Source organism: Lynx rufus, unplaced genomic scaffold (assembly GCF_022079265.1).
Source record: "Lynx rufus isolate CCGP_SWC_20201006 ecotype Redwood Valley unplaced genomic scaffold, mLynRuf1.p SCAF_2, whole genome shotgun sequence".
In the NCBI taxonomy this organism is placed as follows: domain Eukaryota; kingdom Metazoa; phylum Chordata; class Mammalia; order Carnivora; family Felidae; genus Lynx; species Lynx rufus.
The window spans coordinates 157303915-157329279 of NW_025814834.1; the positions used below are offsets into that span (position 1 = coordinate 157303915).

The window sequence follows — 25365 nt, forward strand, 5'->3', positions numbered from 1 at the left end:
ATTAACATCTCCCAAAAGAAGGCTGCTGGTAAGAATGCATGCATGAATGAATAGAAAATGAAGTAAAATGGGCTGTATTTACATTAAACTAGGTCTCTTGAAAAACCAGAAGTTGGCTTCCAAAGCACATGGATGTGGTAATCTCTGGAGGAGAATGGGCTTCCTCACCTTCTCTGCAAGTGGAAATGGCCTTTCAAATGAAGGACACAGCTGGGAAGGGGCAGCCCCAGGCCCTGCCTACAAAGAAGGGGAGGATGGAAAGACAGAAGAGGAACAGTAGTTAACTCCCCTTTATGGCCAATCTCTAGGGGTCAAAAAACTCTCCTAAACATTTCCAGGAGGGGAAGGGATTAAGATTATTTAAGAGTTCCCAGAAATACCTACCCTATGCTTTCTGAAATCCCACCACTTAAAATCTTTTTACTCATTTTAGCTATCAATACATTGCCCCTTCCAGCTCAAATTGATACTAGCAATTAGTGTCAGTGAATGTTAACCTGTTCTTCTCATTCCTATGATCACATTATTTAAGAGAAGGATTGCTAACCAAAATATATCTACACTTAAAGTCCGGATTCCTAATGCCAGGTCCAGACTTCCCATCATATCATAGCTTCAGACTTGCCCTCATACTTAGATCAGAAGACTCAAGCATACTCAAGCGTCTAGGGTCAGGCAATGTAAAAGTAGTGGAAGTCAATGTTACGTAGTGTAGTGTTAATTGACAGTTAATGTAAGTGAATGAGGACTGGTTGTAAAACAACAGGGAATGGAGGAGACAATGTCAAAAGCAGCCTGTGTACCCTGAGGGGGAAGCAACTACTTGTCCCAGGGTATTGTTGCGGTGCAGAAAGGACCCAGTTTTGCCAACATCCTCCAATTTTTCAAGAGAGGCTGGAAATCCAGGTTTTATTTTTTAAGCCTGTTTGTGGCTGTAAGTGGCTTCTGGCTGCCAATTTGTGGCCCCTGATCTAAATGAACAGGCAGCACTAAGAAAATGGAGAGACAAAGGGAGGCCTAGTTTGGCCTAAAAGGCGGAGGCCCAGTCAAAGGGGAGGAAAGGACAAGAAAGAGGCACAGAAAGGAAGGTGGAAGTCAAATTTCACCAACCTCAAAATGTGGCCCAGGGAGCTCCAATCTGTCTTCTAATCTGACAGCAAAAGGGAGGAGATGACAAGAAGAAAAAAAAAAAAAAAGGAGGGGCAGGGAGAAAAAAAACGCTACTGATAGAAAAAGGAAGTACATCAAAATGCTAACAATACATGTGCCACATTTTGAAGGTCCCCTTTTCCATTCCTGATATTTTTTAACGTTACATTATTTTTGACAGAGAACGAGTGGGAGAGGGGCACAGACGGGGAGACAGAGAATCCAAAGCAGGCTCCGTGCTGTCAGAGCAAAGCCCGATGTGGGGCTCGAACCCACCAACGGTGAGATCATGACCTGAGCCGAAGTCGGAAGCTTAACATACTGAGCCACCCAGGTGCCCCTCCATTCTTGATAATTTTTAACCATAAATATGGTTATATTAAGTTTAGAACAAAAAACCCACAAATTTTACTAGAAGTTAAATAAGTTGGATTTCAGGGTAAAAATCCACTCATCACAGAGTGTAGAAAGTCTACGCTATGGTTAAGTCCAGCCAAACTATGCACTGAATACTTAAATAGAAAAAGAAAATATAACAATTCCAAGTGTATATAAATAATATGTAATTTTCCAATTATAAAACCAGAAGAGAACATGAAAAAACCTACACAGGTGATATAGACCACAAATTGATTAAGTAAGAACAAAACTGTGTGAAATTGTTAAGAATGCTGTAGGTCATTTTCCCTCTAAATTATAAAACAGCTACCAAGATATTTTGTGTGTATATGCCTTACATACTAAAATATACTGCGTCCTCTCTCCCATAAAAATGTTTAGACATCTGCCCACCTACTACATACTTTTCTACATTTACTTCATTGTTTTCCTTCTTAGAGGCATGTGCTTTTATTTAAACAATACTTTTATTTGCCTTTAGGGTGTTTTGAAGATAACGGTAAGTTTTATCCTTTTTTCCTAAATGAAGAAGTATGTCATTTCAGGTCACTTGGGTTCGAAGCAATCTAAATCCCCAATTAATCTCTTCCAAATATACATACTCAGTTTTCATTCTGTTCACAAATGGAACCCTAACCTAAATACTTCAAGTGTAATTTCAGGGGAAAAATACCGTTCAAAAGCCTAGATAACGCATTCCTTTGTTGATGCTAAATATAGTCATCTCGAGATGACACACATTTTGACAATGATCAGTCTTACATATCAAATTTTCAAAAATAGCACAGATTCCATTGAAGGTGAACAAGAAAAATGGCTCTTCACTACATTCAGCTGAAAAGGGATTTTGAAGTTCGAATCTTCCATTAAAACCGAATTTTGCCAATTTGAGGGAAACTGGATTTAAAAGAATTTTGTTGTAGTTTTTGCTTAGGGCTCCTTAAGGGAGTTGTTGTAGATAAAACACACAATTTCCCACATTTTTCTTTAAATTATTCCAAAGTATAAAAGATCTTCAAAAATAGAGGACTAACAGCTGTGAGGAAGAATCATAACTAGTTGTATTAAATAATCAAAGTTCATGTATACTAAACATATCTCAAAAAAACAACTGTCCCTCAGTTTGATTAATTATGCATTTTCCACCTTGGCACACCTCAAAACTCAGAAGAATTTCAAAGACTTAGTGTATTTTGAGTTTTCTTATGGCAGTAATCCAACCTGTAAAGGGGGGGGGGCGGTGGGAATAATGTGGTTCACTTAATGACGTGTGACTAAGATGGCATAAATACTCAGGTTTACTAATCGTACTACCCAACACATAGTTATGCTGTGACTCGCAGGCCAATGGGCCCGTTACACAAATTCATTAACAAAATTTAGCTGATGAATGATGCTCCCATGGCTTTGCTCATGGAACTATTTCTCATGGCTTACTTCATTTTTTCTACCTGCCTCTTTCCCAAGGACAGACATTTTGTTAGGACATACCCTTATGCTATTTTTACCTTGTTCTCCCTCGCTCTCCACCGCACCCTCCCCCCAGCTCTCTTTGTTTCGCGTTATGGTCCTCAAATAAATATAAAATGAAGGTCTCGAAGCCACTGCGATAATCATAACCTCTCAACTTCGTTATTTTCTTTACAAATGCCAGTAAATTCTTAGCACTGTAGAGCGTTTCACAGTTTACAAACAGTTGGAACGGCGTGGCGTTTTCAAAAAAGAGAGGACAAGGGAGGTCTACAGAGGTGATCCACTCCAACTTCCCACTGTAGTTGCGCAACCCCAACATCCCACCTCGGACAAAATAGCCTCCAGAAAATACTTTGGAGGGAGGGGGCAGCTGATGGGCTGTTAAATCACATATTACTCCCCAACCTCCGCAGGGACGCACCAGAAAGGATTTCTCTTAAAAACAGCAGGCATCTCTGGCGGCGACGGAGACCGCTCCGGGGGCACGTGGTGGGTGGGGGTGACGCCGCTGAACTTGGAGCCTGCTTGGACCCCGAGGGGAGAGCGAGGGGACTGGCACCCACTGCGCTCGCGGAGGGCCGTTCCCTGCAGGAGTAGGGAAGGCACCCGAGCACCCGAGTTCCGTGCCGACAGGGCACGGGCGGAGCTGAAAGCAGGGGAGCGGGGCCGAGGAAACCGCCGGCAGAGCCCAAGGCCGGCTCGCGCCGCCAGAGGCGCAGACCCGGGCCGGCACCCCGCCGAGTCCGCAGGACGCGGCTCCCTCGGGCCGGGCCGGGCGCGCAGCCACAGCTGGCCGCAGCCCCGCGCGCTCAGGGGGCTGCGGCTCAGCCCGGCGGCGGAGCGCGTCTTCCCGCAGCCCCCGCCCCCGCGGGGGACCCGACACCTCCGTGTCCGCCGCCCCCGCCCCACGTTCCCCGACTGCTCTCACCCGCCCGGAGCCGACGAGCAGCGAGTGTCCTCCTCGCGCGCGGAGAGGCTGTGCGCGTCCTGCGCCTGGGTGCGGGCAGGGGTCTGGGCGCTCCGGCCGCTGCCGCCGCCGCTCCGGCCGCTGGGAGCCCTCTGGCCGCCGCCGCCGCCTCCAGCAGCAAGTTTCCATAAAAGTCCTGGTGCGCAGCCTGTTCCCGCATTCCAGGCGGGCCCAGCGCCGGCTGCAGCTGTTCCAGAACACCAGGCCAGTTCCCCCAACCCCCACCTCCGCCGTAGCGCCCGGAGGGGGGTGGAGTGTCGAGGAGGGAGACTGGAGAGGGGCGGCGGCTGCCAACTTTCCGCCAGAACCTGCCGGTCGCCCGAGTCTGGGTCGCCGAGCCTGTCACCGGGGTTCTGGCCTCCACCTCCCGGCAGGGACCGGACACGGGAGGCGGCCTCCCCGGTGGGTAAGGAGTGATGTTGGAATGGGATTCACAGACAGGCTGGAGCCGGCTCCCCACTACCCACAGCCTGTTGGCCCTGGGGCTCACTTCTCTCAGCGGCTCTTGCAGTCCTGGCTTCTAACCCGCCCGCCGAGCCACCACCTTGTCTTCAACGAAAGCATGACTTTTGACCAATTTTTCCTTTGTTGCTGAGACCATAGGGCAGCAGTCCGGGGACCACTTCGTCTGGCTGTGGCTGTCTTTTTCTTGGCTTTCGTCTTGAACTCCAAAGAGAGTGGTGATAGAGAAAAGTGGAAGGAGAAGGGGGAGGGAGAAGAAGAGGTTTAAAACACACACACACAACTAAAAGCGAATAATACTTATATAATCGACCACCTTTCCCTAGTTAAAGGCAAATCATCTCTGGTCTTTTTAAACTAAAGGCACCTGAGAATGTTAGCACCCACACGCCTTTTCAACCAGCCTGTCAGTTAAACCCATCAGACAACCCACGAAGGGGGGGTTTCTGGTTTGGGAGATCTTCAGTTTTTCACTGCATGCACAAAATAAATAATAAAAGAAGAAAGAGAGAGAACGAAAAAAAGAAAAATATAAAAACTTTATTGAAGTAGCATCCACAGAGATACAGCAGGGACAAACACTTCCAACTTCCAGCTCTGGACAGACAGTGGTGCTCAGGTTATATTTTCAGGGATATTGAAAAGGCTTTCTACTCCCAGCTGTAGCTTTTCTTCTCCACCCCATCACCATACGCTCAGGATGGAGATTTATTTTTTAAGTTTATTTATTTTGAGAAAGAGAGTGTTCATGCTACAGTGTGGGGGTGGGGGAAGGAAGGGGCAGAGAGAGAGAGAGAGAGAGAGAGAGAGAGAGAGAGAGAGAGAATCCCAAGCAGGCTCCACACTGTCAGTGCAGAACCCGAGGCGGGGCTCAAACTCATGAACTGTGAGATCATGCCTGAGCCGAAACCGAAGGTGACTTAACTGACTGAGCCACCCAGGTGCACCATGATGGAAATTCTTTTAAGAGGTGTAAGCTGGGGGGGGGGGCGCGCCTGGGTGGCTCAGTCCGTTATGCAGTGGACTTTGGCTTAGATCATGAGTTCGAGCCTCACATCTGGCTCTCTGCTGTCAGCTTCGAGCTTGCTTTGGATCCTGGGTCGCCCCATCCCCCCCCCATCCATCTCTGCCCCTCTCCTGCTTGCATGCGTGCACACTCTCCCAAAAATCAATAAATGTTAAAAAATAAAATAAAAGGCGTAAGCTGATGCAGCACAGAGCCTGCTTAAGATTCTCTCTCCCTCTGCCTTTCCTTCTCCTGCTCACGCGCACGTGTGCGTGCTCTCTCTAAAACAGCAACAACAAACATGAAATAAAAATACAATATCCACTCACCCCATTCACAGCATCCCTCCTTTCCTGCTGTGGTTTTATCCATATTGCATATCACTAAGTACAATGTTTATTGTCTGCCCTCTTCCACTAGAATGTCTGATCATGATGGCAGGGCTGTTTATTTATTTTGTCAACTGTTATATCCTCAGTATCTAGAACTGCATATTTGTTGAATGAAAGAATGAATAATGAATTGGTGAAGGGAGAAGAAGGCCTCCCATGCCTTGGATACCTACTAGAGGGTTTTCTTTTTTTTTTTTTTTTTTAAAGAGACCGAGACAGGGGCGCCTGGGTGCCGCAGTCGGTTAAGTGTCCGACTTCAGCCAGGTCACGATCTCGCGGTCCGGGAGTTCGAGCCCCGCGTCAGGCTCTGGGCTGATGGCTCAGAGCCTGGAGCCTGTTTCCGATTCTGTGTCTCCCTCTCTCTCTGCCCCTCCCCCGTTCATGCTCTGTCTCTCTCTGTCCCAAAAATAAATAAAACGTTGAAAAAAAAAAATAAATAAATAAATAAAGAGACCGAGACAGAGCGAGTGAGAGAGGGGCAAAGAAGGAGAGAGACAGAGAATTCCAAGCAGGCTGTGTGCTGCTAGCACAAAGCCCAACTCGGGGCTCAAACCCACAAACCATGAGATCATGACCTAAGCTGAAACCAAGAGTTGGATGCTTAACCAACTGAGCCACCCTGGCATCCCCCTATTAGAGTTTTGTAGGAAGAATGAAGCACTTTGTTTAATGAGGTGAACCCAGCAAGTGGATTATCAGTTAAGAGAGCTTGTACTCGCTTCTTTAAATCATAAAAATAAATGCATACTTATAAGTTGGAAAGTTTCAGGAGGAAAGGGGTGGAATGAGAGTTCATAATAGGGAACACTGACACAGGTTGGGAGTGAAGGGAAGGCTTCTCTGAGAAAGCAGCATTTAAGTGGACAGCAGGAGCATATGTTGAAGTTAGGTAAGTGGGGAGTGGGGAAAGAGGATGTCATGCAGAGAGATCAGCTTGTGCAAAGGTCCTGCAGCCAGAATGACCATGGAAAGTTTCATGAACTAAAGAAGGTTGAGGTAATGGTACTGAAGGGAGCAAGGGGGCGAGCTGGACCATCTAGGCCACCTGTCTAGATTAAGTTTAAATAGCTATTTCAATTACCGATTTAGAATGTTTCTCTAATTGAGGAATGAATAGCTTACACCTCTTAATTTTAATTTTATTTGTTTATTTTCAGAGAAAGGGGGGGCAGGGGAGAGAGAGAGAATCTCCAAAAAACTCTGCTGTGTCAGCACAGAGCCCGTTGCGGGGCTCGATCTCACAAATCGTGAGATCATGACCTGAGCCAAAATCAAGAGTTTGTCGTTCAACCAACTGAGCCATCCAGGTGCCCCAAACATTGTACAAAAGGGGTCCAGAGAAGAAAGATCCTGACATGTTCTAGAAAGAGCAAGGAGGCTTGTGTGGATGAAGCTGAGTGGCATAGGGTGAAAAGAGGAAGTAGACGAGGACAGGACATAGCAGAGCCTTTTGTCTAACATTGTAAGGACTTTGGCTTTTAAGATGGCTGGCCATGGTGGATTGTGAACAAAGTAGTGACATGATCTGACATATTTTTAACATGTTCACTCTGGCTGATATGCTACAAATACACTAGATGAGACAGGGAGACCAATTACAAGGTGTCCAAAATAACCAGATGACAGGTAACAGGAGTTGGGACCATGGTGACACCTGTGAAGACAGAAGTGCTTGGCACTTTTTTTTTTCTTGGTACATTTTAAAAAATGTAGAACCAGTAGATTTTGGCACAAGATACAACCTGAGGTGTGAGGACAAAGTTTTTGGCCTGAGGAACTGGAAGAATGGAGTTGTCAGTTGTCAAGTGCTGGCAAGAGGAGGTTTAAGCCACTGTGGTCAGGAGCTCAGTTTTGGACATGCTAAACTTAAAGACTATTTGAGGGGTTCCTGGGTGGCTCAGTCAGTTACATGTCCAACTCTGGATTCTGGCTCAGGTCATGATCTCACAGTTCATGAGACGAGCCCCTCATTGGGCTCTGCACCAATGGCCCAGAGCCTGCTTGGGATTCTCTCTCTCTCTCTGTCCCTTCCCCACTCACACACACAGTCTCTCTCTCTCTCTCTTGCAAAATAAATAAGTACATAAATAAAAAGAAAAAAAAGACTATCTGAAATCTAGGACTTGCCATTTTTTAATAAACATACCTCATATACCTATCATGAATCACTTGGGTTTATTCTCAAACTTGATTATATCAGTTGCACGTTACTGAAATGACATAAACATTACAAAAAGCAATAAATGTGAAAGTAAGTAATGTTTTTACAAAAGCTAGGATGAAAGCTTTGAAGACTTGATAAAGGCAAATAGATTATAAAAATTGCCATCAAGCTAGGTGGGGGTAAGACAAAGTATAGAAGTGGCTACAAAATTAGAAAACTAGGGGGATTTGGCATTCATTGCTTCCCATGTAAATTTTTTCTCCTTCAAAAGTAAGGGAAACTGGAAATCCCAGATGATGATTTAGATGGATAGTTTATACAACAAAGATACCTCAGAATACCAAACAGATCCATACTCGTAGTGAAGGCCTTGACCCTACATCAAATTATTGCCCAAAGAATATATATTTATTCATTTAAAGTATCTACCTTAACTATATATAATGTATTATGATTCCCTGTGATGGTATCGAGCCACTAAGATGACCCCAAATGATCCTGCCTTTTAATGTTCACACCCTTGTGTAATGCCCTTCCGTATTGTGTCACAGTTGTCACAGTTGGTCCGGGTGATCAATAGAACACAGCACAAGTGATGATGTGCCACTTCCAAGTCTAGATTATCAAAGATACTGTGTCTTTTGTCTTGATACTGCTTGAATTGCTCACTCTGGAAGATGCCAGCAATAGTTTTAAAGACACTTATGTAGGGGCACCTGGGTGGCTCAGTCGGTTAAGCGTCCGACTTCAGCTCAGGTCACGATCTCTCGGTTCGTTAGTTCAAGCCCTGCGTCGGGCTCTGGGCTGATGGCTCAGAGCCTGGCTCAGAGCAGGGGTAAATCGGAGCCTGCTTCCGATTCTGTCTCCCTCTCTCTCTGCCCCTCCCCCGTTCATGCTCTGTCTCTCTCTGTCTCAAAAATAAATAAACATTAAAAAAAAAAAATTTAAAGACACTTATGCAGCCAAGAGGCCCACATGGCAAGAACCTAATACCGCTTAACGACAGCCATGTAAATAAGCAAATCTTGACGGCAAATCTTCCAGTCCGGCTCAAACCTTCAAATGGCTGCAATCTCAGGAGACATGATAAGCCAGAACCACCAGAAACAGCCATTCCTGGATTCCTAACCCTCAGAAACTGTGAGATAATGTTTATTGTTTCAAGTTGCTAAATTCTGAGATAATTTGTTACGCAGCAGTAGATAACAAACACACCTGCTTTAAACTACTTTTTTTTTTAAGTTTATTTTGAGAGACAGAGTGGGGGAGGGGCAGACAGAGAGACTCCCAAACAGGCTCTGCACTGTCAGCTCAGAGGCCCATGTGGGGCTTGAACTCAAACTGTGAGATCATGACCTGAGCTGAAACCAAAGTCGGATGCTTCACCAACTGAGCCACCCAGGTTCCCCTAACCTTTTTTTTTTTTTTTTTTTTCGGATTTTTGAAGGAGAGAGACAGAGCACAAGTTGGGGAGGGGCAGGGAGAGAGGGAGACACAGAATCAGAAGCAGGCTCCAGGCTCTGAGCTATCAGCACAGAGCCCAATGCGGGGCTCGAACCCACAAACTGCGAGATCATGACCTGAGCCGAAGTCAGACACTTAACCGACCGAGCTACCCAGGTGCCTCTAACCTACTTTTTTTTAAAAGAGAGAGAGAGAGAGAGAGAGAGAGAGAGAGAGAGAGAGAGACAGAGGGAGAGAGAGAGAGAAAGAAAGACTTTTAAGCAGGCTCCACACTCAGTGTGGAGCTCAATGCAGAGCTTGATCCCATGACCTTGGGATCATGACCTAAGCCGAAATCAAGAGTTGGATGCTCAACTGAGTCACCCAAGCACTCCCCTACTTTTTTAAATTAGCCATCTCCTAACCACATTAAGGATCCAGTCCTTTTTAAAGTCTGTGGGCCTATTTTCTCACAGTGCTGTTAAATAAATAAATTTTTAAAAAATCAACAAAGTTCTGGAAGTCATATATTTCAAGTGCTTGCAAATGTCAAAGTGCTCCTCTATAGTCAAGTATTATGGTATTACTTCAAACATAGCAAATCATAAAAGTTCTGTAATCTCCTATATATAAATGTACTTTGTGAAAAGGCTTTTGTGACACACATAAGAGACAGTTAAAAGCAAAACGTTGAGGTGATATTTGATGTACCAGTTACTTTGCTATGGCTTTTAAGCAAAGAATAAGGTGTCAAAGAAGGTTTGCTTTTTTCTTCTATATTGGAATTCAGTCCTTCCCTGCCCAAATGATGAAGGTTACTTAAAGGTTTTCACTGTTCAGAGGCAGGGGTAAAAAACAACACCACCTCAGCAGACAAGAAAGCTGTGCAGCCTGATCAAAGATAGCAGCATGAGGAGAGGGAGAGATTAAAGGAGAAGATGTGGCAGGATAAAGTACTACAGAATACAGAGTATAAAAAGAAACACTTTGTAATAAAAGTCAAAAGTAGCATAAGAACAGTAGGGAAGACAGTGGGTAAACCAAATGAGTTAATAAAGATTTCCAGCAAAGCCCTACAAATAACGTAACAAGACACTGACATGCTTGCACAGACGTATTCTAAACAAACCTAAAATTTCAGAGATGTTTAAATTTTTTATTTTTGTTTACTTACGTAATCTCTACACCCAGGGTGGGGCTTGAACTCACGGCCCTGAGATCAAGAATTGCGTGCCCTTCAAACTGAGCCAGCCAGACGCCCCCAAATTCAGTGATGTTTAAAATACAAAACGTAAATTCAGGCAGCGGGATTGAGGATGGCAAGGAGGGTGCCGGATGACAAAGAAAACAGAAGCGGAGACAGAGATGCTGCCCCAGACCCCGGCCCCATTTCCGCGCTGGGAAGAGAGTGACCTCGCACTTGTATGGCAGGTGCTGTTTATGTCCAGATAAACCGTTCTTTGCCGCCTGGTGCTTCCAACGGTGTCCAGGCAACAACCCCCTCCTTGACTGACTGTATCTGAACTCTGATGAGGAAGTGGTGGGAAATGGGATGTCTGAATAGAGACAGATGCACAAACATCATTCAGATAAATTTATATTGTTTGATAGGATTGCCAATCAAAACACTTTGTTAACTGAAACACAAGTACTTGTGGGGCACCTGGGTGGCTCAGTAAGTTAAGCATCCAACTCCTGATTTCTGCTTGAGTCATGATCCCATATTGAACTCTTGCTGGGCGTTGAGCCTGCTGAAGATTCTCTCTCTCTGCCCCTCCCCCCAATTGCACGCATGCTCTCTCAAACAACAACAACAACAACAACAACAACAACAACAACAAATCCCAACTCAAGTAGTTTGGCTTCACTCATCAGAAAACTGTCTTTTCTCCCACTCAGTCCATAAAGAAAACATCTACTTTGGCACTTGATTCCAACAGTTCTGCAGTGTCTGTGTTCCCTGTGCCTGTGACTGTGGTCTTGCCGAGACTGAAAGTTCCTATATGTCAGGGTCTGATGAGACAAGTATGATCTTGCAAAAGTATATAAGCATTGTATAAAATAGTCGATACCTCAGTAAGATGTACCGTCAGTTTTTTTATTTGGCAGTAGTAGAAATACATCCATGTTACAGAGCTTATTTTGGCTAAAGAGCCGGTACAATTTTTTTCTGCTACAGTAGTGTTTCACTTTTACATAAATTAGTAAGTACAGTCCTTACATTTAGGAAATAGACACATTTACTAATATCAGCCAAGTAAAGATAATACATGGTTGTTCTCAAACTAAGCAAAACAATAACACAATAGAATCATTAGAAACAAAGAAAGAATGCCCCTATATCCATTAATCATAGATTATATAAATTCTTGAGTCCCAGAGAAATTTCTAAATATGATTAATCCAAGCAAAAAACAAAAGATTTGAATTCAGCCTCATTCTTATAATTACTTTGAAAGATATACTCCAAATAATTTCCTATATGTGTTCATATTAAAATAAAAGCAAATTATGTCATGAACATAATTAAAAATTTCTGATTATGAAAGGTCACAGAGAAGTATATTAAATGTTACTTTGGCATTCCTATTTCAATGTTTAAAAGGATAATAAACTAATTCTTTTGTGATGCAAATAATCACTCTTTAGGTAATCATTTAAGTAGAAAACGTGACCTCTTTTTTTTTTTAATTGAAACATAGTTGACACACAATGTTGCATTAGTTTCAGGTGTGAACATGTTACATCTTAAGGCAAGAGAAAGTTTGTAAATATTTTTTTATAAAGTCAGATAATTTAACAATAGAATCAAAATAAAGGGATGCAAATAAACTACTTTTTTCTGAGAGAAAGTTTTTTGAAGCTGACTGTAACAGGATGAAAAACTTGGCTTCTTTTAAATAAAAAAGTAATGTCAGTTTGATATTTAATAAATGTATTATAAGCCTTCGAGAAGAACTGACTAGACTTTTAGTTGAACAAAAACATAGAGAAACCAAAATAGAAAAAAAGTTAGCAAATATAAATCACCTGAACACTGACTGATCTTTTTTCTTCCAGAAAACAGGAAGAAAAAGCCATTTTCTCGGATGATTTCAAGGCCCTTAGCACATACACAGGGGAGTGGATGTTAGTAGGACTCATGATGGCAATGTTAAGTGTCAAACAGGGTTCCTTCCTAAGAGGCTCTAGGCTAGTTTAATCCTTTTTTATTATTACAACATTGTTTTAGCTGTTTACCCCAATATCAAGGCAAACTGAAACTGGTACATATGTGTTAAGCACTCTTCTGTGGTCAGAAACTGTTTTTGAGAGATGTTTCTTTTAAAAAAAGTTCAAGTTTCTTCCCTTACAATAGAGAGGTTTTTCCTATACTTACTACCCCGAAGTTCTACTTGGTCACTCTTGTCTCTTTCATCAAAGGCCACAAAGAAGCATTTTACTAAAATAGTAGCTACACAACTGACAAGAAACTAATCAAACTCACTGATTTTGAGAAACCAACCTCTTGAATATGGGTGGCTTTTTTTTTTTTTTTTTAAGGTGAAAAGTAAAAGAGAAGATAAAACACCTTCTGGAAAGCTATTCATCTTATCTGATGAAATAAACTCCCCAGAGTCATCTTATGTAATAGCAGCATTATTAAATAGTGCAATTCTTCAAAATAGGTTTAAAATAATATCTTCCTCAACTAAAAAAGTAATTAAGTTTACTTCTAGCTTTGTTTGTAAAATAACAGCTTAGAACATTTAGCCTCCCTCTCCCCCCGCAAACAGGAAGATTAATATAAGCAATAATTGTCCTGTCTACACAATGATGGAAGAGTGTGTGTGTGTGTGTGTGTGTGTGTGTGTGTGTGTGTGTATACATGTGTGAATCATTCGAGGCCAGGGGTACCTCAACAAGAAACTAAAAATACAAGAGATGAATTAAAAAGTAAAACAACACATAATGGAATTTTTAGTTTTGATACTTCTAATGATATTCCTCCATCAATAATAAAAGTTATGAATAGCCAGTTGTTAAATTACGAATATATGTAAGAAAGGTCAGGAGCTGAATATCAGAGCAATATTTCATACTGTTTAACGCTCTAACCCACATATTATGGAAGACAGTAACATGAAAACAGCATAAAGATTCTGAAACTCATATTTCGTAACCAATAGTACATAAATATGGCACATATGTAAATTTAAAACCTTAAAAGATTATGCTTTCCTCCTCACTTTTCATTTTCTACTTATTAATCAGAAACTAGGCACTTTAATCTAAAAATTCATTTTTAAAAAATATACTTTAGATCTTTCTGGGTAACTCGCTCCTAAAATAAATAAAGCCCATCTCAGGAGCATAATCAATGAATCCCAATCCATTGATTTGCTGAGTGAGCCACTTTAAATAAGTGGTATATGATTTAGACACAAAATTAATACAGCTCTGAATGTATCTAATATACCCTGAAGAACCCCTCATATGAACAAGCCATTTGTTCATCTATTTATCATAAAGGACACGAAATATACTTCCATGCCATTAAAAAATATTTTGTTCAACTCAGGGGGAAAAAAACCTTTAAGACCTCACTAAGATTCAAAGTATGAATATTTTAAAAATAGGGGCATAATATGACAAACCCCCAGTGTGCTACGTTATGTAGAAGGAGAAAGGAGAAATTATTTTACTGTATCCAGATTAATACCTTCAGATATTCACTGGGAGATAGTCTCAAAACTACAGACACAAAAAATCTTAATTACCTCTCACAGTTAATAAATGTTATCTTTTTAATCAATATTCATTCAAAGGAAAATGCTCTAATCTATAAAAAGATAAAAAGAAATTTCTTCAGTCTCTATTCTAACTTATAGGCCCAACAATAATATATTTTGGAAACTGCAGTAAATCTAATGTAAACTTCTCAGTGTCAATTCATTTAAGTGTTTTATAAGATAGCCATGACAATTTCTTTGATTCAAACATAAGCGAATGCACAAGCAATAATGTAAGCAGTACATATTAAACACCACTACTGCCCAAACTTGATTAAACAATGAATAACTTTACAATGAAAAATACATTTTCAGGCAAAGTTAAACTTGTTGACACAAGGAGTAATATATTCTTACATATATGTGGGCCACAAAGGTCTTGGCTAAAGTGTATATTTTCAAGGTGCAAAGCATAAAAACAGAGCTTTTGAAAATGATACTGGACATTGCAGACAGCTTCAAGACGACATATCAATTAACTCCCAAGTACTGGTTTCAATTCAAGCAGTTTTTCTGTAAAATATATAACATTTCACCACACTTAAATTATTACCTAAAGACCAGAAAACATCATTTTGGGTACAGTACACAGGGATTCAATGACAGAACTTCTGTGTAAATATAGTAGGATCACTCGTTCTTTCCTAGATTTTCTTTTCTCTCCCTGAGTCCATATCGCCCAATTCCTTATAACATGTGTTACAAAATCAATAGTTACCTTAAATATTTCATAGCACACTCAAGTTGTATGGTTTTTATGGTACTTATTGTACTTTGGCTTCCAACAGGCCACTGGACATAACATGACCATGACTACTTATACAACTACTTGTATGCCTCAGTGCGTCAGCCCCAAGATAGGCCAGTAAGAGTTCAGTGCGGCGAATAAGTAACTGCATGAGGTCTTCGGCCAAAGTCTCTATACTGGAATAGCGCACCTTCTCGAAGTCAAAAATGTCTTTGAGAAAGAAAAGAACTTGATTCTGGAAAATGAACACAAAACAGGTTGGTACTTAACAGACCAAAAGTGTATTAATCTAAATAGCTACTAATATTGTAACAAGCGTTGAATTAGTAGTCCGAAGACCTGACTCCAGTGCTAATTCCACATCCACTGGAAAAGGGACCTTGCACAAATGCTTAAACCTTTCCTGAGTCTCATTCTTTTTCTGTAAAATAAGGGATAATACTACTTGTTCTCTGTACCACTCAGAGCCGACATGATGATGAAAAAGAAATAATGTATGGGAAATGCCTGTAAACCCTGAAAGTACTATATAAATGTAAGAGGCTATTGTTAATTCTTTCCCATTAACCGATGTTTTCATTGTTACCTCTGAACACTGGTACGAACTTTAAGATAGAAGAGTAAACTATTTCCCATAATTGTAACTCTTACTTTTTTCAATTAATTAAATTATTTATTTTTGAGAGAGAGGAGTGGGGGGAGACAGAGAATCCCAAGCAGGCTCCACACTGAGAGCATGAAGCCTGATGCAGGGCTTGAACTCACAAACCGTGAGATCATGACCTAAACTGAAACCAAGAGTCGACACTTAGCCAACTGAGCCACCCAGGAGCCCCACTTTTAAGTTTCAAGTATGTATTTTTCTGTACCTAAAAAACTTTAGATGAAAAATAAAAATTTCAGATTTCAAATAGAAAGATCATGAAAGATATTTCATTTCAGTAAGTTAATACTTATGCTGAAACCCATTTTTTTTTAAATTGATGCATAGTTGACATACAGTGTTATATTAATTTCAGGTGTACAACACAATGATTCAACAAGTCTGTACATTACTCAGTGCTCACCAAAGTAAGTGTAGTCACCACCTGTCACCATACAATGTTATTACAATATTATTGACTATATTCCCTATGTTGTACTTTTCATCTCCGTGACTTATTTTATAACTGGAAGTTTCTACCTCTTAATCCCCTTCACCTATTTCGCCCAGCCTCCCAATTCCTTCCCCTCTGGCAACCCCCAGTTTGTTCCCTGTATTTATTTACTTAAGATTTTCTCTTTTAAGTAATCTACACCCAACGAAGGGCTGGAACTCACAATCCTAAGATCAAGAGTTGTATGCTCTACCAACTGAGCCAGCCAGGTACCACTCTGTATTTATGATTCTATTTGGTTTTTTGTTTGTTCATTTGCTTTGTTTTTGGTTTCCACACATAAGTGAAACCATATGGCATCTGTCTTTCTCTGGCTGACATATTTCACTTAGCATGATACCCTCTAGGTCCATCCATGCTGTTGAAAATAGTAAAATCTCATCCTTTTTTTTCCCGGAACTCAATTTAGGTAAGTTGTATACTACTAAGTATTAAGTCTCAGCCTGTTATGCCATGATGGGAGAAAAAAAGTAATTCCAAAGAACTAAAAAATAGAAATACTTACTTTCTATCCTACAAAAACCAAATGTTAAGAAGTACTAAGAAGGCATGTTTCATAAATTTGCTTGACTTTATACCTGGACAAATCGTTAGCAATCATCTCTAGCAATCTTAGAGATGAAGAAAAGGAGGACAGAGCATGATTTGCCCACAGTCAGACTGTTCATTAATGACAAACTTAATTCCCAGTCCAAATTTTTCCAAGAAACACATACATTTGGGAGTTCAAGAAAACTAGTCAAAAATTGATCAGTTTTGAATGACAGTAAAATAAGTATTTCCTAAACATTTACATAAATGCTACATTAACAGCACAAAAACATAATAATTTAAATTTTTTTTTATTTTTCTGTAAGTTTTTTGTTTTTTTTTTTTTACCGTTTTATTATTTATTTTTGAGAGAGAGAGAGACAGAGTGTAAGCTAGGGAGGGGCAGAGAGAGAGGGAGACCCAGAATCCGAAACAGGCTCCAGGCTCTGAGCGGTCAGCACAGAGCCCGATGCGGGGCTTGAACTCACGGACCGCGAGATTATGACCTGAGCTGAAGTAGGACGCTTAACCGACTGAGCCACCCAGGTGCCCCAGTTTTGTTTTTGTTTTTTTTTTTTTTACCATTTTATTATTATTTATATTTGTGAGAGAGAGAGAGACAGAGTGTAAGCTAGGGAGGGGCAGAGAGAGAGGGAGACTCAGAATCCGAAGCAGGCTCCAGGCTCTGGGCTGTCAGCACAGAGCCCGACACAGGGCTCAAACTCATGAACCGTGAAATCATGACCTGAGCCAAAGTCAGATGCTTAACCGACTGAGCCACTCAGGTGTCCCAATAATTTAACTTTAAATCATCTGTCTAGTGAAACACCCAAACTTACAAACATCAAAAACTTTCAAATTCACTTGATTATGTTTACTTTTATTTGCTCCTTGAAACTCAGCTTAGATTCAAGACTATTAAATGGTTGAGACTTGGGGTGTCTGAGTGGCTCAGTCAGTTGAGTGTGTGACTCTTGATTTTGGCTCAGGTCATGACCTCATGGTTCATGGGATCGAGCCCCATGCTGGGCTCTGTGCTGACAGTGCAGAGCCTGCTTGGGATTCTCTCTCTGCCTCTCTCCTGCTTGCATTCTCTCTCATCCTCTCTCAAAATAAATAAATGTAAAAAAAAAAAAAAAAAAAAAAAAGACTTTTCTTGGCACTGTGCCAGGCATAGAATTCTGCAGTACACTGTAACTTGTGTTCTGGCAAACTGCTGGCATTGGGATACAACCTTAACTTTCGTGTTATTTCTCACAACTAGGGTTCTATCATTCATGTTAACCTGGAACAGAACTTACCTCTAAATTGCCTACATGTGCAATAAAGACCGATATTTGCTTTATCAATTTCAAAAGGGTCTAGAGATGAAGAACAACTGTCTGCAGCAACTTGACTGTAACATGGTAACACCATACACACACGTCTCCATTACAGATGGAATTGAATTGATAAGGTGAATGGACTTACGGAATCTACTCCAGGATAAAGCACCAAATCTATATAATAATGTTCCACTGGCATTTAAACACTGAATTTAGGTGACTTTTATAACTTTACCTTTTTTTAACATTCTTTTTTTCTACAAAAACAAAAGCAAAAGCAAAACAGAACAAAACTTACCTGCTTTTTGATTTAGAAAAAAATGATTCAATGGCTGAACATACCTTAAAGAAGCAACATAAATCATAGAGAGAATTTCTAGGACCCAAAAAGCCCCAGGCTAGGACAGGGCTGATTTGCTCGCAAATGGCATAAAAATGGGCAAAAAATCCATCTGGGATCTGTTGGGAAGTAAATGAGAATCAAATTATTTTCACCTTCTTGAATTAGCTATCTCTAGTAGAGAAACTTAAATTCCTACCCATTACATGACCAGCTCTTTTTGAGGGCAGACCAAGTCTACTAAGGAAGTGAATAAGCTTACAAGTAACTTTTAGAGTCACAAAATGTTTTATGTAATTTACATATCCTAGCCAATGGTTTCAAATGTGCTGAGGAACATTATTTCTTGAAGGCATTTTCACCTCATAAAAATACTTCATAAAAAAGCAATCATATGAGTGTTATAACCAAGCAATAACAAGAATGCCACGGTGTTCCTCAGCAGTGAAATTTTTAGGATGAATGAGATGACCAGGGTTTCAGTTATTAAACAGTTCTACTCAACCACTTAATTAGATTATCTGAAAAAGACCAAAATGATTTTTAAATGAGTAAGCACATAAATATGCTTATTAGAATCCTAACTTTTGGTTGAGGAACCAGATATTACCGAGGCATTTAATTGTGTAATGACCTCTTCTTGTGCGATAGTAACATACACAGTTGTAATTTAGGAACCTCTCCAAGTTTATTAACAACCTTCTGAAATCCTGGGGAATTTGTCACATAGCATCAACTGGGGATAACTGTGCTTCAAGATTCTGTTTCCTGGAGGGGTTATTTTCTATTTTATAGGCTCCAAAATGTCTTCTGAACATCAATTTAAAGAATGTAGATATTGTAACAGCAATTACCATTTAACGAGTACCCATTATATTCCAGATAATGTGCTAGGTTCTGTTTAATCTAATAGAAAGTTTCTGAAAAAGGAGGTTGTGTTAACATCATTTTAATCATGTAGAAAGTGATACTTTGGAGGAGTTAAGTAACCTGTCCTAAATCACACAGAGCTAACCAGTGAAGGCCAAAAAGTTATGAGGGATGCACTCAAGTTATCATTCAGTCTGAGAGGTTCTGCATATATTAAAATTCTAAATCCCATAGACTATACTAGGACTTCAGACAGGTAGGACATTAGCATGGGGTGAAATACAAGTAATAATGTGAGCTGAACTCAACAATAGGCAAGATGTATTAAACACAGAGGATAGAGCATGGCATTCCAGTAACAGAAAACAGTTCCACAGGAGGTGAGATATATAGGTATCTGCGGATATGGGCAGGAGACTAGACTAAGGCACAAGATTTATGCTAAGAAGAAATAAAGTTAGATATGTTATTGTTGTCATGATTATTATGGAAACCAGCATTTATTAAATTCGTTTTTGTATTTGCTCTTTATTTTATGTTTAAATGAAGCTGGTTGATATTATCTCATTTCACCTTTACAGCAACCCTATGGGCTAGGCACCAACTCCATCCTGCAAAAGGGAGAACTGGAGCTCAGCAGATAGTCAGGAACTGCCCGAGGTCATAATATCTGGTGAGAGAATTAAGGCCAAGTCTACAAGTCAGCTCCCTAGCCCCAAACCAGTGTTTCTCAAACATCTGAGTTTATAATCATCATTTGGAAAGCTTGTTCAAAACACAGGGTCTCTGCAATCATTTTAAACAAAAATTATTCAAATACGTGGTCCCCAGAACTACTTAAAAAATTCTATCTGAGCCATTTCTAACCCTAAACTCTTTCCCACATAGTGGAAATCCCATGGCTGCCTCAAGAGGGAGAAGGACTTCAAAACAGGAGAGGCCGACCCAGTACCAGCAAGCCATTCACCCAGCTTGAGGGGCCGTCCTTATGAGCTGCTGCCCCACTTGAGGACTGACAGGAGCCTCAAATCACTCAACAAAGAGGTCTAAGGCACAATGAAATTTACCTTCATCTGTTGCCTTTTCTGTTTCAGCACTGACCAACAACTTGAAGCCACAGCCTAGATAAATGCAGACGAGAAAAAGCAGGACTTAAATTTATAACTATATAAACTTTGCATTAGGAGTGATTTTTATTAGAAATTAATAGGTTATAAGTCTAAAATGTTCAAAGCATTAACCACTGATAACTAGTCCAGGTTCCTTCTACTGTTTCTAAATAATAATGAAAAGATATTTTGTTTTTATAAACTTTAAAATCAAATGCAAAGACACTGAAGGAAAAAGGTTAAACCCTGGTACCAGAAACTTGGTAACCATAGTTCGACTCTCAGAGTTCTTCAATTCTGTTCCGATGGGAAAAGAGTGAAAATGAAAATATGTGTACACAGATACACATATACAACAATTGTTTTATGTGTAATAATGAAGACAAAGTAATTTTTTTTTCTTCAAGAATAGTACTGCTGGAGGGGCGCCTGGGTGGCTCAGTCGGTTGAGCGTCCGACTTCGGCTCAGGTCATGGTCTCATAGCTTGTAAGTTCGAGCCCTGCATCAGGCTCTGTGCTGACAGCTCGGAGCCTGGAGCCTGCTTCAGATTCAGTGCCTTCCTCTCTCTCTGCCCCAACCCACTAGCATTCTGTCTCTCTCTCTCTCAAAAAGAAATAAACATTTTTAAAAAATTAAAAAAAAAAAAGAATAGTACTGCTGGAAATAGCTGTGGGTGGAGCTAAAAGTTTTATTCTAATAAAGAAATAAGAAAACAACCTTAATGACAGGGACTAAAACACCCAAGTGGATCTTAAAGAAATCTGGCATGGCCCAACTTTGATCAAGGTCACCTTACCAAATCAGTTACAGAAATGGGAGAACATGTACCTTTTATAGTTAAAGCACATTTTAAGGGAAAAGTGGATTTATTAAAAATGCTTTAAAATATAGTGGCAGGAATTTCCAAAATAATTGTAAAACAGGCAGCTGGGACATTTCTTAAAAGGCATTCAAATTGCATCATTGCATTGAATATCTATTCCACCTGCTTCCAGGTACACACTTAAAACACAACAAAGAAACAATGTCAGCTAGAGATTTGAATACAAAAAAACAAGAGAAACTGAAAACATTTAAAGTACAGAATACAGTTTAAACTTGTTTTATTTTTGCATATGCCTATTTCTTTTCCTCCCCTAATTTTTAAAACATTTTTACAAATTTTTCATTTTTAAGTTATTTCTACACCCAATGTGGGGATTGAACTCACAACCCCAATATCAAGAGTCACACGCTCTACCGGCTGAGCCAGCCAGGCGCCCCTTTCTCCCCTAATTTTTGATATTATTTGAGAACATGAATCTCCAGATTTTCCTCTAAGAAATACATACTGTCTGTTTACAACCGCTATATCTCAGTTTGGTCATAGAGACAGTTCAGTTACAATTTTTGGTTAGGCCTGAACGAGTCTGAAGCCTGAGTTTATTTCGAGATCTGAAGAAATACTGGGTCCTCCAGGTCAAGAGAGGGACTGACAGAAGAGCCAAAGAGCAATTTCATCTGAAGATACAGTGTATCATACATGTCTGATCCCAATATCAAAGAATGAGCTCAGTTTCCACACTAGTCATTCTACAGGTAGATATATAAATAAATCCTATTAATCTTCCCGGTTCTGACCATTTTTCATCAAATTGAAATGGTTGAGAAAAAGGAAAACCACCACTTACAGTTTCTTTGAAGGAGGAGTTTAGCCAGCGATTATTTACTACATTCTGTATGGATGTGGGTGGGTTTTCTAAATCTTCAAAGGAATCCATTAATATAAAATCCAGAACAACATCATAAAAATTTAGATTTTTCACCTGCATTAAATTATGAGTTAAAACACGAATTATTGTTACATAGAACTGAAAAAAAGTCTGAGCCAGGGCTTCATGCTTTGTAACAGCAGGGTGGTTTTAGTTGAATCAGATTATATCTCTGACAAAAAAGAGGAAGAGGAGACACAAATATGAAAACAACTCACCACCAGAAATTATAATTCACATAAAACAGCTGTTCCTTCCTAGATCCCATCAGGTGAAATTAACCTCTCCTTCACTGTATTCTAGGAGTCCTTTGTTCGTGCTTTTATTATGGCATTCACAATGCTCAGCTCACTTTGTTATTTAGTTACTGGGATGTCTGCCCATCTTCCCCAGCACATCGTGAGCCTCTTGCTCCTTCATTTGCTCATGCATGTTGTGTTGTACCACACACCTGTACCAGGTGCTCAGACTTCTATAGCAACCGAATTACATGCTTAGAATTTAGTGGAGAAAACAGACAGCAACTAATAATTCCACAAATACACAATTATAAACTGTGATAAACCCAGTAAAGGAAAAAGTACAAGGTACTATGAGCGCTTATGATGGAGATGCTAATCTAGACTAGATGTCAGAGAGGGCTTTCTTTAGGGAGCAAGGCATCCCAGGTACAGGAAATACTGTCAAAGCATTTAAAGTAAAAAGGAACACAGTGGTGTGGAGTCAAAAAAAATCACCGAAAAGTGCTATAGTGCTGCAATCTCTATAGCAAAGAGCACAGGGGCAAGTGGCTGGAGACAAGAAGGAAGTGCTAGGTCCATGTGAATGATCCGAATTTTATTTAGTCTTTTGGAGAGGCAGTGGTGGAGAGGAGATGGACGCTCAGATCTGCATTTTTAAAAGACTGGCAGCAACATGGAGAGGAGAGGAGAAAAGGTGATGGGGGGCGGGAGGGGTAGTAAGCGGATCCAGGAATGCAAAGACTCTTAAGTAGTCCAGGGAAAAGAGTAGTTGCTCAGGCTACAATGGCGCCGGCAGGATTAGAGAGAAGTTGAAGAAAGCAAAAATATTTAGGGGTTAAAACTGACCAAACTTAATCATAAATATGACAGAGCACACAAGGACCAGGGAGGTGTGAGGAAGGAGTCCCAGGTTCTGGCCCGCACAACTGCATGGATACCAATTCCTTCACCGAGTGAGGGAACACCACAAAAAGAAAGATTATGTCTCTCTGTCCGTGTACCGACGGGTTTCTCTGCCTAGAAAGACTTTCAGCCCCTTGCGAACTCATTCTTTAAACTTCTGTTACAACAAAATGTTCCAGGCTCATCATGTACTTGACCTATCCCAGTGCTGATATCAGACATTTTTCTAAGGAGTTCTCCTTCCTTTCAGTGAAGAGTACTTAGAAGCCAAGCTCCATGTGCTAGGAGTAATTTCTTTTGAGGTGTTACTGCTCCCAAATCCTCTCAGTAAACAGAACTAGAAACTATATGTATGCTCATATATATGCAAACCTTTGTATTTATTTCCCCATCCGTCTGGCTGGCTGGCTGGCTGTCTATCTATCTGGTAAACTAAAATCCACACGGACAGCTCCAACTCCAATCCGAGCTTTTTATACTTTCCTTTTGTGACAGTGAGAAACCTGGCTCCCATTATTCTCAATATATTTAATTATTTGTTTGATCCTGAGTAGCCAATCCCCTGGCCTAAGCAGTCTGTTGTCCCACTGAAAATCATCCTTGCACAGGCCACCATAACCATTCTGCTAGGGCCTTCTCATTGATGAAGGAAGGAAGGAAAAAAGGAAGGAAGGAAGGAAGGAAGGAAGGAAGGAAGGAAGGAAGGAAGGGAAGAAAAAGGAAGGAAAGAAGGAAGAAGGAACGAATGAATGATGAGCTTAAAAGAACAATCATTTTCAACTATTGCCCCAAAGTATAAAGACTGTGGTTGCTATTGTTTATGACTGTCATAACCGCTATCACATAATTGGTTTTACTGTCATTTAACAAGGACAAGGAAACAGTGGCCTCAGATAATGTAAATATTATATGTATATAACTAAGGGGAATGAATATTATAAAAAAATTGAAACTTACTCCTCTAGCAGCAAGTTCCATTTCAGTACTATCCCAGTGATCAGTCTGCTCTAAAAAATATATCATCTCATCAAAAACATCTTCAAACTTCTTTGGATTCTGCAGAAGAAAACACATTTTAATCCTAAACTTAATTTTATAACAAGGCTCAAGCCTACAAAGTAAATGAGTTACTCTTCAAGTATGTTTGTTAGATCTTTATTCTATTAAGTAACTGAATTAAAATATATTTTCAAGGTATGACATATTCACTTGGTTTAATACATTTTTGTTCCAACATTTGGCAGGAGCCAAGACTAAGAACATTAGTAACATGTCATAAGCAAACTGCTTACTCATCAAATATGTATGCCAACTTAGGTCAGTTCTTGAAACGAAAACTTGGTTACAGTAGATACTATGTGATGCTTTTGATGCGGTTCTACTCCTCTTGGGGAAAGTCTAGTTGAAATCACTGGGTTTAATCTGTCATGGGAACGCCAAGGAAGCAACATAAGATTTACATTGGGAATTGCAAGTAGTTAATATCACCTTATATTTATTTTGCACTTATCTTTTTATTTAATTTTTTTTTTTTATTTTTGAGAGACAGAGAGAGAGCATGAGCAGGGGAGGGGCAGAGAGAGACGGAGACACAGAATCCGAAGCAGGCTCCAGGCTCTGAGCTGTCAGCACAGAGCCCAACGCGGGGCTCGAACTCATGAACAGTGAGATCATAACCTGAGCCGAAACCAAGAGTAGGACGCTTAAGCGACTGAGCCACCCAGGCGCCCCTCCACTTAACTTTAAAAAAAATTTTTTTTTAATGTTTATTTATTTTGGGGAGGGAGAGAGAGCGTACGTGAGTGTGAGTGGAGGAGGGGTAGAGAAAGAGGGAGACACAGAATCCGAAGCAGGCCCCAGGCTCAGAGCTGTCAGCACAGAGCCCAATGTGGAGCTCAAACTCATGAATTGTGAGATCATGACCTGAGCTGAAGGTGGACACTCAACTGACTGAGCCACCCAGGTGCCCCTCCACTTATCTTTTAGTTAATCATCATAAGAACCCTCTGAATGGTGTACCATAAATATAATTCTATTATACAAATGAAGTAATTGAGGTTCAAAAGAAGTGGGTTACTCTTGCATTATTGGTGGGAATGCAAACTGGTGCAGCCACTCTGGAAAACAGTGTGGAGGTTCCTCAAAAAATTAAAAATAGAAT

At 40.5% G+C, this 25365-nt stretch overlaps 2 protein-coding genes across 7 annotated transcripts in view; both read right to left on the reverse strand.

Moving 5' to 3' along the window:
- The window catches only part of NEXN (nexilin F-actin binding protein), a 51690-nt gene extending 46877 nt beyond the window's left edge, over positions 1–4813 (reverse strand). For 2 of the 6 annotated variants that reach the window (XM_047085425.1, XM_047085426.1), the window contains exon 1: positions 3443–3519. In XM_047085425.1, coding sequence (XP_046941381.1) covers positions 3443–3474 — 32 coding nt within the window. In that variant the 5' untranslated portion in view covers positions 3475–3519. Of the gene's footprint in view, positions 1–3442; positions 3524–3949 lie in introns of those variants that run through there. The other 4 variants (XM_047085430.1, XM_047085428.1, XM_047085429.1 and 1 more) reach the window with 4 other exon arrangements.
- Positions 4814–11532: 6719 nt separating this feature from the next.
- The window catches only part of MIGA1 (mitoguardin 1), a 106537-nt gene continuing 92704 nt past the window's right edge, over positions 11533–25365 (reverse strand). Inside the window, exons 12-17 of the mRNA XM_047084581.1 lie at positions 24162–24260; positions 21979–22113; positions 20266–20319; positions 18331–18447; positions 14946–15210; positions 11533–14740 (exon numbers count right to left, since the gene is read on the reverse strand). Of these exons, the coding sequence (XP_046940537.1) occupies positions 14992–15210; positions 18331–18447; positions 20266–20319; positions 21979–22113; positions 24162–24260 (624 nt within the window). The 3' untranslated portion in view covers positions 11533–14740; positions 14946–14991. The remainder of the gene's footprint in view (positions 14741–14945; positions 15211–18330; positions 18448–20265; positions 20320–21978; positions 22114–24161; positions 24261–25365) is intronic.